Source organism: Myotis nattereri (assembly GCF_964212035.1).
Source record: "Myotis nattereri genome assembly, chromosome: 1".
Taxonomy (NCBI): Eukaryota; Metazoa; Chordata; class Mammalia; order Chiroptera; family Vespertilionidae; genus Myotis; species Myotis nattereri.
The window spans coordinates 172,148,949-172,176,498 of NC_138075.1; the positions used below are offsets into that span (position 1 = coordinate 172,148,949).

The 27,550-nt window shown below is 40.3% G+C and overlaps 1 protein-coding gene across 1 annotated transcript in view; it reads left to right on the forward strand.

Annotated features, from left to right (window-relative positions):
- Window positions 1-27,550, forward strand: part of FAM13A (family with sequence similarity 13 member A) — a 250,247-nt gene that overhangs the window by 97,889 nt on the left and 124,808 nt on the right. Inside the window, exon 7 of the mRNA XM_081109434.1 lies at window positions 23,471-23,634. Coding sequence (XP_080965560.1) covers window positions 23,471-23,634 — 164 coding nt within the window. The remainder of the gene's footprint in view (window positions 1-23,470; window positions 23,635-27,550) is intronic.

The window sequence follows — 27,550 nt, forward strand, 5'->3', positions numbered from 1 at the left end:
ATCGGCCCTGCCCTGAGTGTGAGAGTGGCAGCGCCCCAACCCCCTGATCGGCCCTGCTCTGTGCGTGACGGGGTGGCGCCGCAACCTCCCCATCGACCGTGCCTTGAGTGTGACGGGATGGTGCCCCAAACCCCCAATCGGCCCTACCCTGAGCGTGACTGAGGGTGGCATCACAACCTCCCAATCTGCCCTGCTCTGTGCATGACGGGGCGGTGCCCCAACTCCCCAATCAGCCCTGCTCTGAGCCCAGCCAGGGACTGCACCTAGGGATTGGGCCTGCCCTCTGCCACCCGGGAGCAGGCCTAAGCCAGCAGGTCGTTATCTCCCGAGGGGTCCCAGACTGCGAGAGGGCACAGGCCGGGCTGAGGGACCCCCCTCCCCCCCCGAGTGCACAGATTTTGTGCACCGGGCCTCTAGTCATTACATAAAAGGGTACGATCTTTTTTTTTTTTTTTTTTTTTTTTTTTAGTTTTATTCATTTCAAACATGCCAGATCCTGCCCGCGGGCCGTAGTTTGCCCACGGCTGGGCTAGAAGATAGGAGTACACTAATTGGCTTGGTCAAGGTCATGTGATTCACCCCTTAGAGTCGTGAAAGGAACACCAATGGAATTCGGGGGCATTGACACAGAAGAAGGAAGTGTATGAGCACTGGGAAGGCAATCAAAATTGTCCATTACTCAAGCTCCATTTTATGAATATCAAACGGAGAAGAAAAAAATATGAATGTAATCTGGGGTATATATAGGGTGTCCCCCCCAAAAAATGTATACACACACTGAATAAATATAAAAGCAGGGTTTATTAAAATACATTTCATTTCAAAATTGAGCTATCAGTCAGCTGTTAAAGTGCATATAAAGTGCAAAAAATTTATACATTTTTTGGGGACACCCTGTATTACCAATAAAGATTCGTGTTTGAAGCGAGGTTCAGTCAAAAACATATTAATATCATCCTAGTCTTTCCCCCAAACCATGGCCAGAATAACTATTATAAAATACTTTGTTCCCCCATTTAATACTGAGCAAAGGTCAAACCCTTTAGCACAGTACACATTGCCCTTAACAGTCTGGCCCCAATCCAACCCTCCAGCCTGAACTCTTGGCCACCACCTCTCCGTTCCCCTCCAGGCCCGATCACTCCAGGTTTCTTGTTTTTTACTTTTGCTCCTTTTCTCATTATCTGGGAGGCCTTTCCTCTTCACCTCTATCTCCCTCGGGTAGGATTAATTGTGTGCCTTATGTATATTCTTCAGTGACACTGCATACATTATACACTTCTTACTTACAATTTTCCTAACATTTACTATAGTTCATTTGTATATAGTCATGTAGTTAAATAGGATTAATGTTTGTCTTCCTCACTAGACTGCAAGCTCCAGAGTACAGAAACCAGGTCTGATTTATTCTCCATTGTATTCTTAGTGCCTCATAGGTGGTAAGTGCTCAATAAGTATTTGTTGCTATTGAATGTTTTAAAAAAACATAAGAGGCAGGGTGGTATAATAAGTGTTAAGGTTGCTAGTTTCTGGGTAGGATTGCCAGAAATGCAAAGCTTCAACTCATGACATACTAGTTGGGTGACCTTGAGGAATTTTCGTAAATTCTGTATCTCTGCTCTCTCATCTGTAAAATAGAAATAACAGTACCTATTTAATAGGGCTGCTTTTAACTGAAAATATGCAGTACTTACATGTTATGCCTACCACACAGTAAACACCCAGCAGTGAGCTAGCATTGCAGTTGTGCTCATTCCTGGAGGTAGAAGTCTATGTGTCTGTCTCCCTGCTAGACCATCACTTCTTTAAAACTATAACCAGCATCATTAACTCACTAATGATGCCAGGGCCTAGCCCAAGGCCCAGCATGTCGTACTTGTTCAATAAATCCTTACTGAATTGCACCGTCACATTTGAAGAATGCGATTTAAGATTAAGCCACTCGGTTAGTTTGGAGTAGTGACGTGTGTCTTTCTAAGCTTTGAAGTCCTTTATCATTGTTATCAATTATTAAAATTAATAGCTCTCACTTCTATTATGTATTATGTGCTTATTCTATTCCAAGAACTAATGGAACAAGAATGATCTCATTTAACTTCCATCACGTCTTAAGAGGCATAGGTTTTTAATTATACAGATGAGGCATTTGAGCCTCAGAGAAGGTAAGGGGCTTTCCCAACATTATGCTGCTGGCAACAAGGAGAAATCGAGTTCAAAGCCAGTTGCTTCCCCATAAATATGCTGTAAAATAAAGTATTTGCTTCTATTTATAACAAAGGAAATGATTTTTAATCCATTGAGAATGTGTATTTTACTAAAGTCAAGGAACTAGTAATACCTCAGCTTTGTTAATTGAGCAGCATCCTAACAGGGAGACCTCTTTCAAAATGCAAGAGAACTCAGACTCTAGGTCTTAAGATTTCCAGGCAGCTTTGTGGACCGGGCTCATTAGTTTGAGTTTGGCAAAGGAATGCAAACCATTTCATCAGTTTTTCTTGTTTATAGTAAGGACTACATCTAAAAAAAACAACTTGGATTATAAATAGCATTTATTTTATCCCTTTAATCATTTTTTGGCAGCCATGCTAGAAACACACATTGAGAAATACATGCAGATACAAATGTGCTGTCCTATTCACCAAAACAGCACCTTTATAAAGAGCTTTAGTGCAGTATTCCTTCACTGTTATTGAAGTGGGAGGGGCTCCCCACCCCAAAAAAGGTCCTTTGCTTATGTCTTTATCATAGATATGCAAACATAATAGTTTTAGTTACTATTCGAAGTTACGGAAGAATGATTTCTAGAAGTTTTCCAGAAGAAAACTATTCCTGAATAATAATATAGAATCTTGCACGTATACTTACCTTTCTCTGGGGAGTTAACTTTCACTTTTGGAGAAACCTAGGTTGCATTACCCCTCCCCCATATTTATGCTTAGAAGAATCAGATAATTTTTAAGAACCCATGAATGACATCAAAACACGTTTTCATGTTTTATAAGTACTTTGAGGAACTCACTTGATTAGTGCTTAGAAAAAGGAATGTATTTTGATGTATTGTTGGATTCAGTTTGCTAATATTTTTGCATGTATGTTTGTCAGTGATATTAGCCCCCCTCCTTTTTTTTTGGGGGGGGGGGTAGTGTCTTTGTCTGGTTTTGATTTCAGGGTTTTATGGCCTTATGAATTTGGAAGTGATCTGTCTTCTATTTTTTAGAAGAATTTGAAGATTGGTATTCATTCTTCTTTACACATTTGGTAGAAGACACCGAAGTCGGGACTTTTCAATCTCCTTACTAATAATTGGTCTGTCCAGATTTTCCATTTATGATTCAGTCTTGGTAGGTTGTATGTTTCTAGGAATTTATCTATTTCTTCTTAATTGTCCAATTTTTTTTGTATTATTATTAAATATTCCTAGTAGTCTCTTATGATCCTTTGTTTTCTATAGTATCAGTTGAAATGTCTCCTCTTTCATTTCAGATTTTGTTTATTCAAGTCCTCTCTTTTTTCATGTGGGTCTAGCTCAGGGGTGGGCAAACTTTTTGACTCGAGGGCCACAATGGGTTCTTAAACTGGACCGGAGGGCCGGAACAAAAGCATGGATGGAGTGTTTGTGTGAACTAATATAAATTCAAAGTAAACATCATTACATAAAAGGGTACGGTCTTTTTTTTTTAGTTTTATTCATTTCAAACGGGCTGGATCCGGCCCGCGGACCGTACTTTGCCCACGGCTGATCTAGCTAAAAGTTTTTATTTCTCTATTTTATTTCTCTTTTCAAAAAAACTAGTTATCGTTTCATTGATACTTTCCATTGATTTTTATTCTCTGTTTCATTTATCTCCACCCTGATCTTTATTATTTCCTCCCTCTACTGACTTTGGACTTGATGTCTCACTCTACATGATTACTCACCTCAAATGTGCCCTCATGTTGCTGGCAGTCTGATCTCCCCAATCCTTTCGTTCTTCCTTTCTTTCAGACTGTTTCAAACTTTCTCCTTGATCCTTACCTTTCAACATCCCCCTTTTCACCCTTCACTCTCAGTAATGATCTTACTTTCTATTTCACTGAGCATCAAGAGAGAACGTCCACCTGTTCCCGCCCTGACATCCATCCGGTGCCTGCCCCACCTCATGTCTTTGCTTTCCTTCCAGTCACAGGAGAGGTGCTGTGCTGGCTCTTGTCCAAAATCAGCCCTCCACCGTGCACCAGATCCCACAGCCTCTAACCCACTCAGGAACTCTGCTCCCTGTCCTGGGCATCAGCTTTTCATCTGTCCATTGACTCACTTCCATTAGCAAGGAAGTGTGCTATAATATTTCCTATCTTATTTCCAAAATAAAAAAACAACAGCTCTCCTGTGACTCCACAGCCCCCTTCAGTGATCACCCATTTCCTCTGTTATTCCTTACAACAATACTCCTCAAAAGAATTATATAAACTTGTTGTTTTCACATCCTCTTCTGTTCTCTCTGGAGCCCACTCTAACTAATTCCCCTATAGAACAAAAACAGCTCTTGTGAAGTGTCACCATATTACCAGATTGTGTATACGTGTGTATTCTGGGCATTTCATAGAAGTGGAATAATACAGTATGTTCCCTTTGTGTCTGTCTTCTTTCACCTAGCACAGGGGTGGGCAACCCCTGGCACGCATGCCAAACATGGCACGCCAGTAACTTTTGCTGGCACGCAAAACCTTCTCTTATAACCTTCCATTTACAATTTTTTTCTTAATATCGACTTTTTTATTTTTCAGATAAATTCAGTGTAGGTGCATCTTAGATAATTAAGTAATTTTACATAACAAGTTATCTTAAAGACCATAGACATGGATTGACTAGAGAGGGGAAGAGCAGTTTCTATGCCTCTGCCTTAACTCTCCCTGCCTTTCTAGATCTGACCAGTGTTTTGGTTTCATCCACATATGCTTGTGAATCTTTGTTCTCAGTGATGAATTTTGTTAAGTCTCGTAATAGAAGTAGCCTGATGGATGAAAGTAGTAGCTCGTGCATATCTCGAAGGTCACGAAATGTAAACCTGATGTAAAATCTCTTATCATCAGTGATGCAGCAGCAAAAGTCCCACTGATAATATCAAACAGAGTCATAAAGTTTTCTGTCGGACTATCAGTGTACATGTATACATTAAAAAAAATGTATTTTTCATCATCATATACTGTGTTTTTGTTGCTCGAATGAATTTTATTATTTCTTCAAGGTTCTTCACATACATACACTTTAAGAGATATCAAGTAGGTATAACATGGTCTCAAAAAATTAGGGTTGGCATGCAGAAGAATTTTGAGTCAGAGATTTTGCTGGTTTTGGCACGCACTCACAAAAAGGTTGCCCACCCCTGACCTAGCATAATATTTCTAAGATTCATCCATTTTTTTTTTTATTTTTTAAATTGATTGCTTGATTTTATTTTTTAATATGTTTTTATTGATTTCAAAGAGGAAGGGAGAGATAGAAACATCAATGACGAGAGAGAATCATTGATTGGCTGCCTCCTGCATGCCCCCTACTGCGGATCAAGCACACAGCCCAGGCATGTGCCCTTGACAGAATCAAACCCGGGACCCTTCGGTCCACAGGCAGACACTCTATCCACTGACCTAATCAGGCTAGGGCAGATTCTATCTATTTTATAGCATGTTTCAGAACTTCATTCCTTTTTGCTTACCCATGAATCAGTTGATAGACATTTGAGTTGTTTCTGCTTTTGGGCTATAATAAATAATGCTGCTATGAACATTTATATTTATGTACAAATGTTTATGTAGGCATATGTTCTGGAATTGCTGGGTTATATGGTAACTGCATTCCTTCCTTCTTGTTGAAACTCTTTCCCCTTGCTTTTCAAGACACTGTGTGAGTTTTCCCTCTACCTCACTGTCCACTCCTCGGTGTCTCTGAGTCTTCTCCCTCTAACTGTGGATGCCCCGGGGTTCAGTGCTTAGTCCCCTTTCTAGATTTACTCACTAGGTGCTTGGCTTGTAAATACCATCTACATATATATGACTCCCAAATTTGTATTTTCAGTTCAAGCCTCTCAACTCCAACTCCAATATCCAGCTGCCTGTATGATATCGTCACTTGTCTAATATGTACGTCTCAAGGTTAGCATGTCCAGAGCCAGTAATTCCCAATTCACCCACCAAAATCTGTATCTCCTGCTATTTTTTTTCTAACCCCATGATGGCAGTTCCATACTTTCAGTGCTCAGGCCAAAAACTTTAGAGTCATTCTTAATTATTTTATTTTTATTATTTTATTTTATTTTTAATCCTTACCCGAGGATATTTTTTCCATCGATTTTTAGAGAGAGTGAAAAGGAGAGGGGAGAGAGAGAAAAAAACATCTATATGAGAGACACATTGATTGGTTGCCTCCCGCATGCGCCAAAACTGGGGCTGGGGTTGAACCTGCAACCGAGGTACATGCCCTTGACTGGGGATCGAATCTGAGACCCTTCAATCCATAGTCGATGGCTCTAACCACTGAGCAAACCAACCAGAGCTAGAGTCATTCTTGACCTGCACCTGCCCCACACCTCAGCAAATTTTGTTGACTTTACCTTCAAAATATATCCAAAATGTGATCTCACAATCTCCGTGCTCCAAGCCACGAGCATCTCAATTAGGTCTCCTAGTTGGTCTCCTTACATCACTCTGACCTTTCTATAATCTTTTCTCAATGCAGCAGTAAAGATCCTTTTAAAATGAAAAACATGTTACTTCTTTGCTCAACATTTTCCAAAAGTTTTCTGTTTTCCTCAGGGTAAAATCCAAAGTCTTTAAAATGCCTGCACGTCTATGTGATCTGGGCCCTCTGCTACTTCACTGGCCTCATCTCTTGCCACTGTTTCTCACTCTTTGGTTCTAGCCACAGTGGCCTCCTTGCCACTTCTCAGACTTGTAAGTCATGCCTCCTCCTCAGGACCTTTGCACTGCTCTTCTCTCTGTCTGGAATGTCCTCCCCACATATCCTTCTCAGACACTCTTTTATTTCCTTTAGGTCTGTGGCCAAGACTGCTGGTGGCTTCCCCATATCTAGTCTCCCTCTCTCCCTTCTCTGGGTACACTGATGCACAGCTATAAGGCCACTTTCCCTAACTTCCCTGGCAGCTGTGTGTCACCATGTGGCTAAATTTTGCTCCATAAAAATAAGCAGTTGGATTTCCTTTTAAGAGTGCGGCAGGCCCTTCCTTGGTCCCCTCCATCTTACCATGTTTGTAACTGCTTTGAGGGAAAAGTCTACAAATAAAGAAGCATCTATCCTGTCTAATAAAGAGGTAATATGCTAATTGACTGTCACATCATCGCAAAGATGGCAGTGCCCATGGCCAATAAGGAGGGAATATGCTAATTGACTGTCATGCCCTCAAAAATGGCAGTACCCATAGCCACAAGATGGTGGCACCCAATCCCCTCGGCTCCACTGGGGCAGCAGGCACACGGCAAGGCCGGGCTCGCCCTGCGTGCCTGCCTCTGGAGTCCCCCAGTCCCCTTAGCCCCCCAGCCACCCAGGGCCAGCCCAAGGCGCAGGTAACCAGGGCCGACCAAGGCTTGCGCTGATGGCAGTGGCAGCAGCAGAGATGTGATGGGGCGTCACCTTCCCCTAATCGCCAGGTCACCTCCTGCCCCTGAGGGCTCCCGGACTGTGAGAGGGGGCAGGCCAGGCTGAGGGACCCACCACCTCTCCAGTGCATGAATTTTCATGCACTGGGTCTCTAGTATATATATAAAAACATAAGCAACTGTCCAACCGTTTGACCGTCTGGCTGGTAGCTATGATGTGTACTGACCCCCGGGGGCAGACGCTCAATGTAGGAGCTGCCGAGCTGCGGTGACTTAGCAGCTGCGGTTCTTGGGTGACACACCCCAGAACCAGAGAGGAAGGAGCCCGATTCACCAAAGAACCACCCTCTCTCAATCCTGGACCACTCAGGGGATGTTGGAGAGCCAGTTTCAGCCCGATCCCTGCAGGCCAGGCTGAGGGACTCCACCTGCCGGAGGGACCTCACTCACTCTGCAGATGCCCTTTGAGCTATGGCACCACCTCAGGTTCAGCCAACCAGGGACGGTCCACTAGAGGTTGGCTTCAGGGTGTGTCTGGCCCAGTCCCATCCTGCTGGCCACCTTCTAATTAATTTCCTTTCAATGTGCACGAATCCATGCACCAGGGCACTAGTAAGTAAATACACAGTGTGTCCAATGATATTAGGTGCAATGTAGATAAATAAAGCAGGATCAAGCAAATGTGGAGTGGTGCATAAGGGAGAATATTGCTGTTTGTTATAGTGTCAGAGAAGGCTTCACTGATAAGTAGTATTTGGACAAAATCTTGTATCAGTTTGGATTAGGTTTTCCTGCATATAAATAGACCCCAAACAACATTGGCTTCAACAGGTAGAAATACATCTCTCTCAAATAAACAAAACCTATATGTCAGGCCAGGGCTGGGAACGAGGCTTTATGAGATTACCAGAGACGGAGGATCCTGCAGTTAACAATTCCACACAATTGAAGTGCGGTCCTCCTGGCCCCACGTGTTGCCATCTGCTTTCTGTCAGGGCTACAGGGATGATGTTGCCTCCCTAAACTACACTAGTCATTTTATTTGCTCTGGATTCTACAGTTCATAACTTCACGTCTCACTTTCACTTTGGTCCCAGAAAGATGGTGGCATAGGTAAACTCACATCCACAACCACGTTAAAATTGCAACTAAACTTATAGAACAACCATCATTCATAATTGCCTGAAATCTAGATAAACATAAGTCCTACAACTAAGGACATAAAGAAGAAGCAACATTGAGACTGGTATGAGGGGTGGAGATGCAGAATGTCCCACACCCACATGTAAAATAAAAATCAGAAGGGATATCTCAGCAGCAGAAGTCACCTCTGAGGAACAGGGGGCCCCTCTTAGCCACAATCATGACTGGTTTTTACAGCCAGAAGTTACAGGGACTTCTCTTCCTGGCACTGGCACCCTAGTAGCTGGGTGGGCTGGTATGGGGCTGGGCCACCATCTTTCTGGGAAGCCCTTATTGTGCTTCTGATTTGCATTTCTGTGATGATTAGTGATATTGAGCATCTTTTCAAGTGTCTATTGGCCATATGTATGTCCTCTTTATTTTTTATTTATTTATTTTTTTTATAAATATATTTTATTGATTTTTTTACAGAGAAGAAGGGAGAGGGATAGAGAGTTAGAAACATCGATGAGAGAGAAACATCGATCAGCTGCCTCCTGCACACTCCCTACTGGAGATGTGCCTGCCACCAAGCTACATGCCCTTGACTGGTATCGAGCCCTTGAGTCCGCAGACCAACGCTCTACCCACTGAGCCAAACCAGTTAGGGCTGTATGTCCTCTTTAGAGAAGTGTCCTATTCATGTCCTCTGTCCATTTTTTAATCAGATTGTGTTTTGTGGGGTTTTTTGTTTGTTTATTTTTTGTGTTGTTGTTTTTTTTTTGTATAAGTTATTCATAAATTTTGCCCTTTAACCCCTTATCGGATGTATCATTGTCAAATATGTTCTCCCATTCAGTGGGTTGTCTTTTCATTTTGTTGGTTTCCTTTGCTGTGCAAAAAAGTTTAGTTTGATGTAGTCCCATTTGTTTATTTTTTTTTCTTTTGTTTCCCTTGCCAAAGGAGACATTTCAGAAGAGATATTGCTAAGAGAAATATCAGAGAGTTTACTGCCTATGTTTTCTTTTAGGAGTGTTATGGATTTGAGTCTTACATTTAATTCTTTAATCCATTTTGAGTTTATTTTTGTATATGGTATAAGAAGGTTGTCTAATTTCTTTTTTTATATATATGCTTTCTATATATATGCTTTGGGTAGTATGGACATTTTAACAGTGTTATTTCTTCTGTCCATGAGCACAATATATGCTTTTATTTATTTGTATCTTCTTTATTTATTTTCTTCAGTGTTTTTGTAATTTTCCAATTACAGATATTTTAATTCCTTGGTTAAATTTATTCCTAGGTATTTAGTTTTTTTATACAATTGTAAATGGTATTTATTTTAGTTTATCTTTCTTACAGTTTATTATTGATTGGCATATAAAAATGCAACTCATTTTTTTATTATTAATTTTGTATATGGCTATTTTGTATCTAGCTACTTTGCTGAAATGATCAGTTCTTGAAGTTTTTTGGTAATCTTTATGGTTCTCTCTATATAGTATTATGTTATTTGCAAATAATGACAGTTTTAATTCTTCCTCTCCAAACTGAATGTCTTTTATTTCTTCTTCTTATCTGATTGCTGTGGCTGGTACTTCTAATACTGTGTAGAGCAAGAGTAGTGAAAATAGACTTATCTTTCTTGTTCCTGATGTTAAGGAAAACACTTTCAGTTTTTCCTCTTTGAGTATGATGTTAGCTGTGGGTTTGTCATATATGGCCTTTATTTTTGTTCCTTCTAATCCCACTTTGCTGAGAATTTTATCTTAAGTGGGTGTTGGTTTTTGTCAGATACTATTTCTGTGTCTATTGATATGATTATATGATTTTTATCCTTCATTTTGTTTATGTGGTGTATCACATTAATTGATTTGCAGATATTGAACCAACCTGGTATCCCAAGAATAAATCCCACTTGATCATGGGTATAATCTTTTTATTGAGGATTTTTCATCTATGTTCATAAGGGATATTGGCCTGTAATTGTATTTTTTTTATAGTTCTTTATCTGGATTTGGGTTTAGTATATAATGCTGGCCTTGTAAAAATGAGCTTGAGAGTCGTCCTGCCTCTTGAATGTTTGGAATAGTTTAAGAAGGATAAGTGTTAATTCTTCTTTGAATGTTTGGTAAAATTCACCTGTGAAGCCATTTGGTCCAGGACTTTTATTTTGGGGGAGTTTTTTTATTACTGATTTTATTTTATTAGATGTATTCAGATTTTCTATTTCTTCTTGATTCAGTCTTCGATAATTATATGCTTCTAGTAATTTATCCTGTTCTTCCAGATTGTCCAATTGGTTGGAATATAATTTTTCGTAGTATTTTCTTATAATCCTTTGTGAATTGGTGGTGTCACTTCTCCTCTTTCATTTCTATTTTATTTATTTTTATTTATTTGGGTTCTCTCTCTTGTTTTCTTAATGTGGCTGGTTAAATCTTTATCATTTTTAAAAAATATGTTTTTGTTGATTTCAGAGAGAGGAAGGGAGAGGGAGAGAGATAGAAATATCAATGATGAGAGAGAATCATTGATCAACTGCCACTTGCACACCTGCTATGGGGGATTGAACCCAAAGCCCAGGCTTGTGCCCTGGACGGGAATCCAGCTGTGACCTCCTGGTTCATGGGTCAACATTCAACCACTGACCCACACTGGCGGGCATAAATCTCTATCAATTTGTTTATCTTTTCAAAGACATAACTGTTGGTTTCATGGATATGTTGTATCTTTTTTGTTTAGGTTCTTTATTTCTGCTCTGGTATTTATTATTTCCTTCTTTCTACTCACTTTGGGGTTTGTTATTTTTTCCTAATTCCTTTAGGTATAAAGTTAAATTGTTTATTTGAGATTTCTCTTGTTTCTTGAAGTAGGCCTTTATTGCTATGAATTTCCCTCTTAGAACTGTTTTGGCTGTGTCCCATAGATTTTTGGGTTGCTTGTGCTTTCATTTTCATTTGTCTCAAAGTATCTTTTGATTTTTTTTCCTTGATTTTGTTAATATTCATTGTTTCATAACATGTTATTTAGCCTCCATGTGTTTGTGTGTTTTTCAGTGTTGGTTTCTTGTGTGTGTGATAGATTTCTAGTTTCATAGCAATGTGGTTGAAGAAGATACTTGATATGAATCAGTCTTTATACATTTATTGAGATTTGTTTTGGGTCCTATTGGAAAATATTCCATGTGCACTTGAAAATAATGTATATTCTGTTGCTTTGGGATTAAATGCTCTAAAAATAACAAGTGAATTTATCTGGTCTAATGTGTCATTTAAGGCCACTGTTCCCTTCTGGAACTTCTGTCTATCGATGATGATGGGGTGTTAAAGTTTCCCACCATGACTGTATTACTATGGACTTCTCCCTTTATGTCTATCAAGCTTTTTGCTCTATATATTTAGGTGCTCCCGTGCTGAGTACATAAATGTTTACAAGGGTTATATCCTTTTGTTGGATTGATTTATCATTTTGTAATGTCCTTGTTTGTCTCTTATTATACTCTTAGTTTTAAAGTTTATTTTGTCTGATATGAGTATTGCTATCTCATTTGTGGGGTTTTTTTTTTTTCGTTCCATTTACATGAAATATTTTTTTCATCCCTTTATTTTCAGTTTGTGTGTGTCTTTTGATCTGAAGTATTTTGTAGAAAGCATATAATGGGTCTTGTTTTCTCATCCATTCAGCCACCTTTTTTAAAAAAATATATACTTTTATTGATTTCAGAGAGGGAAAGGGAGATGGAAACATCAGTGATGAGAGAGAATCATTGATTGGCTGACTCCTGCATGCCCCTACTGGGGATAGAGCCCACAACCCAGGCATGTGCCCTGACCAGGAATTGAACTGTGACATCTGGTCCATAGGTCAATGCTCAATCACCAAGCCACACCAGCTGGCCACCCTGTGTTTTATTTTATTACAGCATTTAGTCCATTTATATTTAAAGTGATTGTAGGTAGGTATGTAGTTATTTTCATTTAATTGTTAATATTTATGTTCTTTTTCTTAAGTCTGTAGCATTTCTTGTAATACTGGCTTTTGTTTTTTGTTTGTTTGTTTGTTTTAATCTGGGTAGCTCTTTATTTCTCCTTCAGTTTTAAATGCTAGCCTTACTGGATAGAGTAGTCCTGGCTATAGGTCTTTGCTTTTTATAATTTTGACTATTTCATGCCAATTCCAGTCAAGAAATCAGCTGACAGTCTTATTAGAACTACTTATAGGTAACTGTCTTTCTCTGGCTCTTTTTAAGATTCTTGTTTTTTGTCTTTAACCTTTGATATTTTAGTTATGATGTGTCTTGGTGTGGGCTTCTTTGGGTTTATCTCCTTTGGAACTCTCTGTGCATCCTGGACTTGTATGTCTATATCCTTTACCATGTTAGGAAAGTGTTCAGTCATTATTTCTTCAAATGTTTCTCAATCCTTTGCTCTCTCTCTTTTCTCCTTCTGGCACACTTTTGATGCAGATGTTATTACACGTGATTTTGTCTGAGAGGTTCCCTTGAACTAGCCTCAGTTTTTTAATTCTTTTCTTTTTTACTCTAATTGGGTGTTTTCTGCTACCTTGTCTTCAAAATAACTCAATCAGTCCTCTGCTTCATCTAATCTGTTGTTGATTCCTCCTAGTGCATTCTTTTTTAAATTAATTTTTAGAGTGGAAGGAAAGGGTAAAAGAGAGAGAGAGAGAAATAGAGAAACCTATGTGAGAGGGAACATCAATTGCTGCCTCCTGCATGCCCCCTACTGGGAATTGAACTAGCAATCTTTTGGTTCCCGGGATGATGCCCAGCCAACTGAGCCACACTAGCCAAGGCCCTTCTAGTGTATTCTTCATTTCAGTTATTTATTCTACATTTCTGGCTGGTTCTTTTTTATGGATTCTATGTCCATTTTTATGCTGTTGAAGTTCTCACTAAGTTCCTTGAGCATCCTTATAACCATTGTGTTGAACTCTATAGCTTGCCTCCATTTTATCTTTCTTTTTCTAGAGATTTCTTCTGTTCTTTCATTTGGGGTGTGTTTCTCTGTCTCCCCATGTTGGCTGCTTCTGCATTTGTTTCTGAATATTGGGTATGCCTCCTAGTCTTGGTAGGGTGGCCTTCTGTAGTAGGTGTTCTGTAAAGCCCAGTGGTATATCTCTCTGTTCACCTGAGCTGGGTGCTCCGAGAGTGTGCTTTGTATGGATTATGTGTGCCCTTCTGTTGTAGTTGAGTCTTGATTGCTTTTGGTATCTTCATAGGTGGAGTTGACCCTCAGGCTGGCTGGCTGTGAAGATTGGCCACAACCAGTGTACACGCTGTACAGGGGCTGACCCCAGAAAGCATAATTCACCTCAGCAGCGTCTGATGCCTGCCTAGACCTTTTTTGTATGTGCTGCTTGTGGAGCTAATCAGGTCGTGCTCTGTTGAGTCTGAAGCCAGCCACTGAGTGTGTTGGTTCTGTTGCTCTTGGGAGGGGCTCCTGTGCAGGTTGAATATCATACACTGCGGAGAGCAGCCCTGGGCTACCTGGTAATAGCTGCGAAGTGATTCACAGTTGGTATGGCAGCTGTCCGCGCTGGGCCTAGGTGTGTGAGGAAGGGGCCCAGCAGCATACCAATGCTGGCTCCCACCAGTTCCAGGCTTTGGGCAGGTCATCAAGAGCCCCAAGGCACCCTAAGACCCACTGCCACCTGCCTTTTAGGTTCAGCCACTAAAATAGCCTCTAGCAGTAGGTGAGTTGCATGACTCAGGGTCTCAGGGAGTTACCACCTCCAGGGGCAAGTGGTGTTTGAATAGAGATTCAAACTCATTGTCAGTCCTGGGTTTGAAGCCATTCAACCAAAGTCTCAGGGTACACTGAGTCCAGCCATTAACTGTCTGGGGCCTTTGAACCTTTGCGAGGTTGTGGGGGGTGGAGGGTGCAGTGGCAGGGTCTCAGGGAATCTTAAGATTTGGTCGTATGGAGGGAGAGCTGAGCACAGGAACTGTGGTGCCCACACGGAGTGCAGGAAACAGCCTTCACCCTAAACTCAAACAACTCAGTCTCTGTGTGTGTGTGTCTGGCACCTTCCTGAGCTTGCCTGGCATTCCTGGAAAGTTTTTTAAGAAAGACTGCAACAGCCGTAGCTGGTTAGGCTCAATGGATAGAGTGTTGGCCTGCCAAGTGAAGGGTCCCAAGTTCTATTCTGCTCAAGGGTACTTGTTTGGGTTGTGGGCTCGATCCCCAGTAGGGGGGGTGCAGGAGGCAGCCGATCAATGATTCTCTCTCATCATTAATGTTTCTATCTCTCCCTCTTCCTTCCTCTCTGAAATCAATAAAAATATATTTAAAAAATAGCTTTAAAAAAAGAAAGACTGCAACACAGGCTCAAATTGGCCAGCGCCAGCAGAGCCCAGAGCCATTCCAAGGTGGGTAGGGGGGACATCAGAGATGCCAGGGTGGAGCTAGTGCAGCCCCCTGCCCCCCAGGCTATTGCTGCAGGGCCCACCACAGGAGCAGTGGTGCTGGTTTGGCACATAGAGAAAATAGCCCTCATCCTAAAGCCACACAATTCAGTTTCTCCCTTGTGTCTCTGGCACCTCCAATGTTGCCTGGAATTCCTCAAGAGTTTTTTAGAAAGACTGCAATGCAGGCCCAGGCTGGTTGGCTCTGGCAGAGTTTAAGCCCAGCCGTGTGCAAGTTGGGTAGGGCAGGGCCTCTGAGAGTCATCAGAGTCAGGCTAGTATAGCTCTCGGGGCTAATGTTTTGTGGGGTAGTGCCCAACCCAGGAAAGACGGCATCCCTGGGTGGCACAGCAGAGGTCAGTACAGTGGATATTGGCAGCTGTCCCTCAAGCCGGTTCCCCAAAGCCACAACCTCCCAGCTGCTGTTCCTCTGTTGGAACCCAGGGTGGGTGCCTGAAAGTGAGCTTCTGTGCATTGCCCTTTTCGAGGGTTTCTGGGCTTGCAGCAGCCTTCCTTCTTACCTGGGCAGATAGAATCCCTGCAGATTTCCCAACCAGATATTATGTGGGCTCCTCTTCTTGGCACTGGTCCTCCAAGCTGGGAAACCTGGCGTAGGATTGAAACCCCTTGGTCCTCAGGAGGTGCCTCTGCAGCTGAGCTATCCCCTCTGGATTCTCAACCACCACATGTGGGTGCAGGGCCAGCCAGTTTTGCATCTCTGCCCTCTAACTAGTCTCCATGTGGCTTCTTCCGTATGTCCTTAGTCATAGGACTTCTGTTCAGCTAATCTTCAGGTGGTTTATCCAGGTTGATTGTTCTATAATTTAGTTGTAATTTGGATATGGTCATGGGAGGAGGTGAGTGCAGCTTCCCCCTACTCCACCATCTTTGATTAAAAAAAAAAAAAAAAACTACAAAGAAAACTTGTGCAAGCCTTATTTCTAAATTCCTAAACTGCTCAGTTTACACAGTGACTTTTTGCCTGAATTGTTTCCTGAAGTCAGGGACTCAAATGCATTACTGTAAAATAGCAGCTGGAACTGTGTGGATATTAACATAAAAGGCTTCATCTTACTGCCATGTACAGATTTATCGCTGAACATCTTTTAAAAGGTGAGACTTTGTTGAGCCCACGTCCCAGGACAGATGGCTCTACTTGGGGCCGCATAGTCCTAGTAAATGTCATTTCTTGTACCTGGTCTTGCATTAATAATTCCTTTACTCTTTAGCTTTAGCTGGTTTGGCTCAGTGGATAGAGCATCGGCCTACAGACTGAAGGGTCCCGGGTTTGATTCCAGTCAAGGGCACATGCTCAAGTTGCAGGCTTGATCCCCAGTAGATGGTGAGCGATGATTCTCTCCCATCATTGATGTTTTGATCTCTCTCTCTCTCCCTCTCCCTTCTTTCTAAAATCAATAAAAATGTATTTTTAAAAAATAATAATTCCTATACTATTTAAATTCAGATTCTTTCCATTTCTGTACCACAGCTATTTTTCAAACAGACTTACACATTCTGCAACTGAGTATTTAAAAAGTTCTAAAATAAGAGTAATACTTACGCATGGAATTAATGTTTTTTATGTTATCAACTGATAATTTATTAACATTTCAGTGTTTCTGTGAGGAAGGTAGATGATATCATTTAGTTCTGTCATTCTGTCATTCACTGTACAAATATTTAATGGTCGCCTGCTGTTTGCTAGGTGCTGTTCTAGAATTCAGGGCTACAGCAATTAACAAAACAGGTCAAAATCTCTGCTGTGCTGGCATCCACTTTTGTAGAGGACGTGGGAAGGGAAGAGAGGAGGAAAACCAAATGCAAAGGGGCTTGTTAGTTGCTTGGGGCCACACTGTGAACCTGTATTGGTTGGATAGCTTATATTTCAAGATGAAATTTTTTTAAATTGTGAATTTTCTGTCTTTTCACATATGAGTAATTTTTCTAGCAAACTAAGTTAAACTGACTTTATGCTAACATACAGATTCACTCACTTAGATTAAGATGAGGTCTTAATAAGTTATAACTTTAACATTGACCCATTTTTACAAAAAAAAAATAATAATAAGAGAAAGAGAAAGGTATATGCAAAAAAGAAATTTCCCAAATCATGTTAATAATTTTCTCAGAAAAACAAAACAAAACCTGGTGCATCGATTAGCATTGTGGCTAGCACATAATAGATTGGTCAGATTATTTATTTCAGAAAGGGAGAGGAAGAGAGAGAAAGAAACATCAGTAATGAGAGAGAATCATTGATCAGGATTCGAACCGTGACCTCCTGGTCCATAGGTCCATGCTCAACCACTGAGACACGCTTTCTGGGCCTGAGTTAGAGCGTTGTTTAAAGTTTTAAGCTCGAAAGGCCTACCTTTAAAAAACTATCAGAGCTAAGCCTCTCGTTTTTGGTTCTTTGTTATTTCACCATTTCTTCTTATGAAGATTATGAGTTTAATGAGGATGAAGGAAAGCAAGAGGCTTTGCCCTCTTCCATGCAAATGGCAAGTGGAGGAGAGAGAAGGTCAAGCATATGAGGACGTCTAATGAACTTTATTTAGACAGTCTAAGTGTTAAAAATTAACGTTTCTGCCTTCTTCTTCCTATCACAATCTTTCTTCATCAGATGAGCCTTGAATATAAATTTTTGCCCAATTCTAACCATCTCTCAAAGTACTTCAATGATGAAAAGAACAGATTTTGTCATTTCAAAATGGAAGCACAGTAACTGACCAGTGCTTAGGGTGACTCCTAAGACCAAAACATTAGTTTGTTATACTTAAGCTTTTAAAACTGTATTAATAATAATAATTTTAAAAATTAGTATTTACTATTCATAATAGCATAGCAAATTATTATAATAAATTTTCCTGCAGTTGATTCATGTGCACATTACTTTTCTGGGAAGAAATGTAATAAGTGGGAAACCCACCTCACCTACACAAAGGAAAGAGAGCCACGAATTACAGATCCCCGGCCAGAAAGCAGTCCCTCCTGCCTCGGGTGCACCTGCCATTCCCGTGTTCTAGTGCTGCAGGGCAGACAGCTCCTGCCTGCACCCGCGCATGAGACAGAGGGCCTGCAGCCAAGGCTTCCTGCTGTGCCCTCACGTGACAGGCTCATATGGATAAATATCACGTCAGGGCACGCTATTTTTTATGACTTTTTTTATTTTTAGTCACATTCAGGTGTCGGGGGAAATGAGAGCCTCCTGTCACGGCTATATTTTTCAGGTGCTGGATTCTTGGTTCTATTTTTAAAGATGAGGTCATCTTAAAACAGTTGTAGTGTTGACCATAACAGAATTTGGGTGTCGGCCTTTGAAATTTATTCATATCAGTTTAAAGAATGGGGATGATCCGAGTTATATTGAAGGAATATAGCTATCTGTATGCATTTTTATTGCTAACTGAGCTCAAACTGATTTTACAGTCTCATTAAAAACCTTGTAGACATTTTAATGGCTGAATAATCCATCATATAGAGGTGCCAAAATTACCCAATGTGATAATTTGGCTATTTAGAATACTTACATTTTTGTCTATTACTAATAAAAGTATGATACACACATTTTCCATACAATTTTCACCTCATATCTGATTCCCCCCCTAAGATTATTTTACTAGAATGGTTTAGCAGACCATAGAGAAATAAATTTAAGGAAAATTTTATTAATGCAAACAAAAAGAGAGAATGCAGAAAATGGGTTGCATTATGGGCTGTAATGTAACTTTTATCCAAAATTGTATTTTCTTCTTGCAATTCTAATACTTAACCTGAAACCAAATATAGAGACTAATGGTAGGCCCAGGTACTGAGGGTTGGTTATTTGGGTTGTAATTGTAATTTCTGCCACTTACTCACTGGGACAAATAACTTGAACTCTTTATCCCTCAGTTTTCTCACCTGTGAAATGGTAATAATAGTAGTCCCTGTCTCTTTGGGTTGTTGTGAGAATTAATTTATGTAAATCTCTTGAAAACATGCCTAGCACGGAGTGGATTCTCACTAAATGTTTACTTATAACAGCATCTAAGAGAATATTTCCTAATTTTATATTCTCAAAAGTTATTCTTTTGTTTCATTCCCACGGCATCGCTTAACTTCTCGATCAGACTATTCCATACCTGCAAGTACATGCATGGAATGCACTCTTTTAAGATTTCTGGAATTGTTAGTATTTTAGTTGTACACATAAATTACACAGAGAGAGTGTGCCTAGATCTTTATCTCAAATGGCCAGTGCAGAATTCTTCTGAGCAAAATGTTTTTCGTAGGTGGTTTGGGGGCTTTTATAGTTTTCACCCTCAAGTATCAAAGTTACCATGAAGAAATCGCTTAAAATAAGAAGCAAAGTGTGGTGTGAATAAGTGAATATCTCCAGTGGAAAGGGGGAGCTGGCCACCCAGTCAGAATCCTAAACTCGTGGCCATTTTCCTATGGCAGCCACACATTATGAGGTGGCTGCAGGTGGCCTTTCCCGACACACTCACTCGGTTCATCACAGTGAGGCTTTTGGCTGTAGTTGGAGGCCCTGCCCATCGGAGCTTGAGCTTAGCTGAACCTCATGATGCACTAGTGACACTCGCCTACGCAAGGCAGGCCTACGTGCCTTGCGTGACCCATTTCTGCTAAAATTAATCTTGGCCCATAACATCTTAACATGCCAATGGCAAGAAAAGGAGGGTGGAACTAAAAGAAAAGTGTAACAAGGGAGGAGTTGCCTCGATACAGGTTTCGTCTTTTCATTTCCTCTAAAGCAGGGTTTTTCAACTTCAGCTCTACTGACATTTTAGACCAAATAACTTCTTTTCCTGGTAGGCTGGCCTGTGCATTGTAGGATGTTTAGTCACATCCCTGGCCTCCGCCCACTGGATTCCAATAGCACACTCCCTCACTCCTGTCATGACGATCAAAAATGTCTACACACAAAATTGGCTGCAAGTGAGAACCACTGCTGAAAGCCACACTGTAATAGCAGGTTCCCTGTACCCTGGGGCTTGGCTGGCTGGTGTCCTGCTCCTCCTCCTCAGAGAGTTCTGTGATGAAAGGGGCCTTGAGCACCACCTCAGAGTTCACCACTAAACGATATACTACCTGAAGTGGACACCCAGAAGCATAAAATAAAACTGTCCCCTCTGCCTGCTTCATAAGGCCAAGGCTAAGATCACGCGTTCCTAAAAAGCTCAATTCCAGGTACAGTAAAGTACGTGATCTCTTCCTTTTTCTCAAAGTTAGCACATTTGTACTAAAATTAATTGCATCAGAAACACAGCTGGTTTTAAAATCACTGTTCATTTTCTCTATAGTAATGTCCATAGTGAAAGTGTATCGTCTTCAAGGTACATCTTCAAGATTATTTCATTAGTTACCTTTAAAAATGTACATTCCCTTAAAAATATATGTATAAATTCCACATTTCTAGAAGTCTCAGAGTTTCTGAGCTACTTTTTTCTAACAAATTTCATAAATGCCAATATAAGCTTCATGTGATATTTTCAGGTTCTGTGCACAAGCTCAGTTCTTTGTACTACTGTGATATATATTAATAATGAGTTTATATTATAAAATTCATGGTTAATGACAGTCATCTCTATGTTATTTCTATAGAAATTAAGTTATCAGCTCTAGCCAGTTTGGCTCTGTGGAGAGCGTTGGGCCATGGACTGAAAGGTCCAGGTTCGATTCCAGTCAAAGGTGCATACCAACTAATCAATGTGTCTCTCTCACGTCGATATTTCTCTCTCTCCCTCTCCTTTCCATTATCTCTAAAAATCAATAGAAAAATATCTTTGGGTGAGGATTAACAAAACAACAACAAAAGAAATTATCACAGAAATACCCTTAGATTGATGTAAATTGACATAATGCAATCAACTGCATATTACCTTTTTTACCTTAGAATAGTTTTCCTTTCCCTAGCTGGTTTGGCTCAGTGGATAGATGTCGGCCTGTGGACTGAAGAGTCCTGGGTTCAGTTCTGGTCAGGGGCACATACTCTGGTTGTGGGCTCTATCCCCAGTGGGGGAGGGGGAACATGCAGGAGGCAGCCAATCAATGATTCTCTCACATCATCGATGTTTCTATCTCTTTCTCCCCTCTCCCTTCCTCTCTGAAATCAATAAAAACATATTTTTAAAAAAGAATAGTTTTCCTTTACATAAATTGTTGAATTAAATTTAGAACCCAGAAGTTTTCACTGAACCTAAAATGTCAAGTCCTTATTTTAACATGATGAAATGCAGCCAAACAACTGCTGTACTGTTTGTTTTAATATTGAAAAAACAGTCTGGAAGTGAATTTTTTAGCTAACTAGTTTGAAATTGTACTGCTTTTCCAGTGTTTTAATTAATTTTTCATGTCTATTCTTATGAAAAATAATCACGGCAAAAGGAGTCCCTTTATAAACTACATAATAGCATATATTTGTACTTTTCACATTCTCTTGCTGTTTATATGAATATTTATTTTAGAAGTAATTTTGGCAAATATCTCTACGAATGATATAGTTTATAATTTCTAAAAGAAATGTTCTTGCTTTCCTTGGTTTTCATGAGTTATGAATGCCCTATAGAGCTATGCCACCCAACTATTAATTGGTAATCATCCAATTTGGGCAAATTTTATGTGACAACAATATTAATGAAAACTAGCTTTTATTGCATATTTGCTTTGTGTTAAATGTAACTCTTTGCTGAATTATTTTTTAAATAAATTTTAGAAAGGGAAGAAGGGAGAAAGGAGAGAAAGAGGCAGGGAGGAAGAAAGAGAGAAACATTGATGTGAGAGAGATACATTAATCAGTTGCCTCCATACGCCCCTGACTGGGATCACACCTGCAACCTAGGTATGTGCCCTGACCTGGAATCAACCCACAATCTTCTGGTGCACGGGTTGACGCTCCAACCAACTGAGTCACACCGGCCAGGGTGCTAAATTATTTTTATATATTATTTTTATGTAATCCTCCTAGTGATGTGAATTTTACATACTTACATAAATTATCCCCATATTATCCTAGCCTCTTTGCCAGTAAGTGACTTGGGAATATCTTGTAATTGAAATGTGTGTTGTCTGACAATAAGTATTAGTGGGTTCAAAACATTGCTAGACTTTATGGTAAAAATGTTAAAAATAATAACACAGAGAAGAGGAAGAGGGGGGGGATGGAAGAGGAGAAGTAGGAACAGCATGAGGCTATAATCTCTGTCTCTAGGATCTGGTTGAGGTAAAATAATCTAGAAACATCAGGCAGCATAATTATGAACTAAACTTAAGGTATCAGATGACATGTAATCAAGTGTGGATACTGCTACAGGAATTCGGAGTTGGGAAAGCTGGTTAAGACCTGAGGTAGTTGGAGAAGCTTTTTGGGTAGTGGATTCTTATCTCGACTTCAAAGGAAGTTAGGGTTTGGTTTGATCTTACACAGTTGATGAGTGGCCAGTGATGAACTGATGACATTGCAGGTGGAAAAACCAGCATAAGAAAAGTTCTAGATATGAGGAAAAGTTTCCAGTGTAACAAGTAAAGTTGATCCAAGGGTTTGAAATGTCCCTGAAATTCTGACATGATTTACATATATATATATTTTAGGAAAGGTAGTTGTATTCACTCTCTTTACAGTTTAGAGTAAGAGAGCTTGAGGTTGGAGGGAGCATATAACTTCAGATATGAGAAGTCAGTACACCGGGTATTTGGTGCTTGTGTTGCCCATGATTTCAAAAATATAAGAGTGCTAAAAGCGTTGTGTTTTTCTTATTTATTTTCTTAATCAAAAATTATTATATCATAATTTGCTTTACAAAGAGGATTCCAATAGAAATTATTAGCACACTGGTGTGTAGCTTGCTTGTTGATAGTAAATATTTCTAGACACCTTTCTAACATTGGCATTCTATCTTTTATTTTTCTGCCTCTATTTTTTACTTCTTTCACTCCAGGTTGCAGTCTGATATACTCTTAGAATCTTTCATTACATAGAGTGGTTATTCTTAGGACTGTAAGGCCTGAGGAAGATTTGCATCAGAATCCAGGAGAGAGGGGTCTGGGCCGTATATGGTTCAGAAGTTCCCCTTCACTGTGCCCTCTGCTATATAAGAATTTTTTAAGGTATTTTTAATTCCATACCTAGGTTTATAAAATCCATATCTAGGTTGGAGTGTTAATACATGAGATTATTAATAAATTATAATAAATATTCTGCAGTAACTTAATTTGAAGGGTCTTTTTTTTTAATTCCTCTCTCTCTCTCTCTCTCTCTCTCTCTCTCTCTCTCTCTCTTTCTCTCTCTCTCTCTCTCTCTTTCTCTCTCTCAATTTTATTTTCTAGATCCCAAAGTCCAAGAGTGAGGGATCTCTTCAGGTCTACAGGGTACCACAGCCCGAGCGATGTGATGGTGTTGCTCAGGTCAGCCTGCGGCTAAGTCGTAGAAAACCCGGCTGGGGTGACATGAATTCAGCAGAGGACACTAGTGGGGCCAAGTTGGTATCCAGGTTGGCATGTTTCTTTTACTTACATGTTACATATTGCATTCTCTGCTCTGAGTATAGGTATGTTTGTATTTATCTAACACTGGGGTCAACAAGATGCAGATCAGTAAAATTATTTAAAATTGACTTGAAGTTTTGAGAATATTCTGACTAATAGTATTGATTACAATATTAAAACAAATTATGTAATCAACTGGACCATGCTAGGCTCACAGTTAAAAGGTGGAAGAGTTACTTTCAGGATGCCTTTTCATGGTATGGTCAGTGGCCATTATTATCTTTAGTTAAAGTGGACATCAGAGTTGTTAGTAGAACCAACTCTCACTAACAAATTTTGAATGTTGCCTTTTAACTATTACGTTGCACAAAGCAAACTTCTTTGGTATACTTAAAGCAAAAAGCATACAATTTAAAATAATTAAATAAAACGAAGTCTGAATCTTATTTACTCATAGCATAAAGAATTTTTCCTTTAAAAATTTTTTATTATTACTTAAAACCTATTCCTGAAATTTAAAAAATTTCATTATAAGACAGCTCTAAAGAATTAAAATATATTTAAGGCATTAAATAGGTGAATGATATAGTCAAAGAGATTACCACTTTGTTGGTTTTTTAAAATTATATTTTTATTGATTTCAGAGGGGCAAGGGGAGGGAGAGAGAGATAGAAACATCAATGATGAGATAGAATCATTGACCATTTGCCTCCTGCCTGCCCCACACTGGGGATCAAGCCCATAACCTGGGCATGTGCCCTGACTGGGAATCGAACCGTGACCTCCTGGTTCATAGATCAATGCTCAACCACTGAGCCACACCAGCCGGGTGAGATTCCCACTTTGGATTGCCTTATAGAGAGGTGGAGTTTTAGCTCATTTTAAAAGAGAAGATAATTTAACTTGGAAGAAAGTGAAGATAAGGCTCTTACAGATGGGCCTAGTTAGGAGGCACAGTGGGTGTTTGGGAAATAGCTGGGAATAAGGCTGGAACAGTAGAGGGAGGCCAGGCCATCGAGGGCCTTGCGTGCCCGTTGGAGTTATTTTTGCATTCAGGCTTTCCTTCATTGAACAGTGTTTAGCACTTACCTCCGGGTCTGGGAAGTGCTTAGGGCAGGGGACGCAGCAGGGGACAGCCACCCAGACCTCAGTGTTTGTGGCCCTAACCTTCTATTCCATAGGATTTTTTTCCCCAGATGAATTTTTGGAGAGTTCATTCTAGGTCTGTGAAATATTCTGTTGGTATCTTAATGGGGATTGCATTGAATCTATAGATTGCTTTGGGTAGTATGGACATTTTGATGATGTTGATTCTACCAGTCCATGAACACGGTATATTCTTCCCATTTGTTTATGTCTTCCTCTATCTCTTTTTTCAACATCCTGTAGTTTTCCAAGTACAGGTCTTTTACCTCCTTAGTTAAGTTTATTCCTAGGTATCTTAAATTTTTTTGTTGCACTGGTAAATGGGATTTTTTTTTTTAAATTTCTCTTTCTGTAAGTTCATTGTTGGTGTATTAAAAAAAAGCCATAGATTTCTGGGTGTTAATTTTGTATCCTGCTACATTACTGAATTCATTTATTAGGTCTAGTAGTTTTTCGATGGAATCTTGGTCCTTACATTCTAGTGAGGGAGGCAATAGCAAGACACTTAGAAAAAATAGAAAAAGGCCCATGAAGAAGGTCATTTTAGCTTTCATATATGGGGGCATTGAGAAACTAAATCAGGTTCATGCAATAGACTGACTCAGCGCCAACTTTAGTTTGAGCAGGTAGGAAAGGCCTGAATTAAGATACAAAGGGGAAGGAGGAGAGAATCTGTGAAGATCAAAGAAAGAGCATTTCTACCCAAAAGAACTGAGGTAGGGAAACTTGGCTTCAACCTTCAGGTCATAGGACGCCACTGCGAGGTGGTTGTTTTTTTTTGGGGGGGGGGGGGAGGACAGGGTGGAGATCCCTGATGGAAACCTCGGTGAGCTGGTAGATCAGGAAAAGTAATCTTGCAACCACACGCAGAGCTGTTGGAAGAGCGAGAGTTTGGAGGTAGTTATCCTGTTGGTTCCTTCAGCAGTTGTTCATCTTTGGTGAGATCCAGTTATGTAGCACTTGCTAGGTGCTGGCTGGAGATTCAGAGAATGAGAGACATAAATACTGCATTTAGGGAGACAGAGAACAAGGGAAGAAAAATTCATTAATTATCATTAAATACACATTTACTAAGTGCCAGTTGGGGTCTAGGCACTGGTACTCTTCTTAAGAAGCTTCAACTATAGTTCACAGGGTCTGTGTGAGGACAGAGGAAGGGGAGATTAGGATCAGAGAAGGTTTCTGAAGGAGGAGGACTTTGAAGTAAGGCTAGGAGGGTAAGTAGAAGTTTACTGGGCAGGGAAATCAAGATAAGGGTGCCCCTGGAGAAAAAGAAACAAAGACACATGCAAGGACATGCAGGGCAGTGAGGACAACGTGCAGGAGAGCGGCAGGTTCAGCAGCGGATTCGGGATGTCTGAATTTAGAATGAAGGAGAAGCTAAGGGTGGTTTAAGAGACGAAGCTAAATAGGTCTGATCATATACCCCTTATTAAGGAGTTTATATTTTTTCTCTTGAAAATGATGGGGAGTGATTGCAGGAATGTAAGCAGGAGAATGATAGAGACAGAATTGTATTTTATATAAGATCCTGTGGCAAACTATGCAGAAGGAAAAATCAAAGAGAAGAGTAAGAGGTGCTGGGAGAGCAGCAAAGAGGCCATGTGACAGTCCAGTGCAAACGGAGAGCCTCGGGGAAAGCATTATCGTCACTGAGGACAAGGACACGTGGACTTGTCTGTGTGCCTTTTGGGAGGGAGGGGAGGGAAGGGCTGCTGCTTAGAGGAGTGGGCTCCATCCAAAAAGGATTGGGGTCTTCTTTGTTTTGCTTCATTTGGGGTATTATAATATGTTAATGAATGAAATGTATGCACGTTTGTAAGCATAACAAGTTGAGTTTATGGAGAGATGGAAGCTGATGATACAGACCAGGAGATAATAGAACAGAATCCAGAGACCAGGTAGCGACCCCCTGAGTAAGGCAGGTGGGCACCTTGTGCACAGTGAGGTGTCTCCACATTGTAGCCTCTGTGATTGAGCAGGCTCCCGGTGTTGTGCAGTGAACCGTCGAGGGCCTAGCCTGTTCCTGAGAAAGGGGGCGTGATCAGTAGAGCTAGCCTGGGCAGTGGGGAACACTTGAGAAAATAATGAGGGCACAGGTACAAAACACTGGGCCTTCTTAACGTTTCCTTCTCTGATTTAAGAACCAGGGTCAAGTGGCTGGCTAACCAGGGCTAGTGTAGATGTTATCTTCCCAGATTAGTTTGTCAGGAATTATGCTAAGAATGCCTGAAGTTAAATAATGAAAGAAAAATTCAAGTTTGTTGTTTGTATCAGTATTTTTATTCATCGAGTCAGAAAAAATAAACAAGTTTCTTGCTTCTAAAGGTGACAAGAAAAGAATGCCATGTTTAGAGAATGGATTTGTACTTCTGAGATAACAATCAAGTGAGATTATGGAGAGAAGGCCCAGCTAATGTTGCTCTAGCCACACTTTGTTCCTCTGGTCAGCATATCCCAGTTAAAACAGATGCTTCTCAGTACTTATGAATTTCTTATATAATTTCCAAGTTTTTTTAAAGTACAGCCTTAAAGGACTGACTCCTTCACACTCAGCAGCCTTACAGGTTTAAATGGAACAACGTGATCCTTGTCAAAACCTGCCACCCGCCCACCCGCCACCAAGCAGACACGCCTTCAACTTCTTGTCTCTATTCCCATCTGTAGTATCCGTTCAGAGATTCTCACTTTTTGTATACCTAGAATAGATTGTGAGACAAATTGTCAAAAGACAAGTGGAGATAATTAAATGTAACTGAAAATGTTTTAAATCCT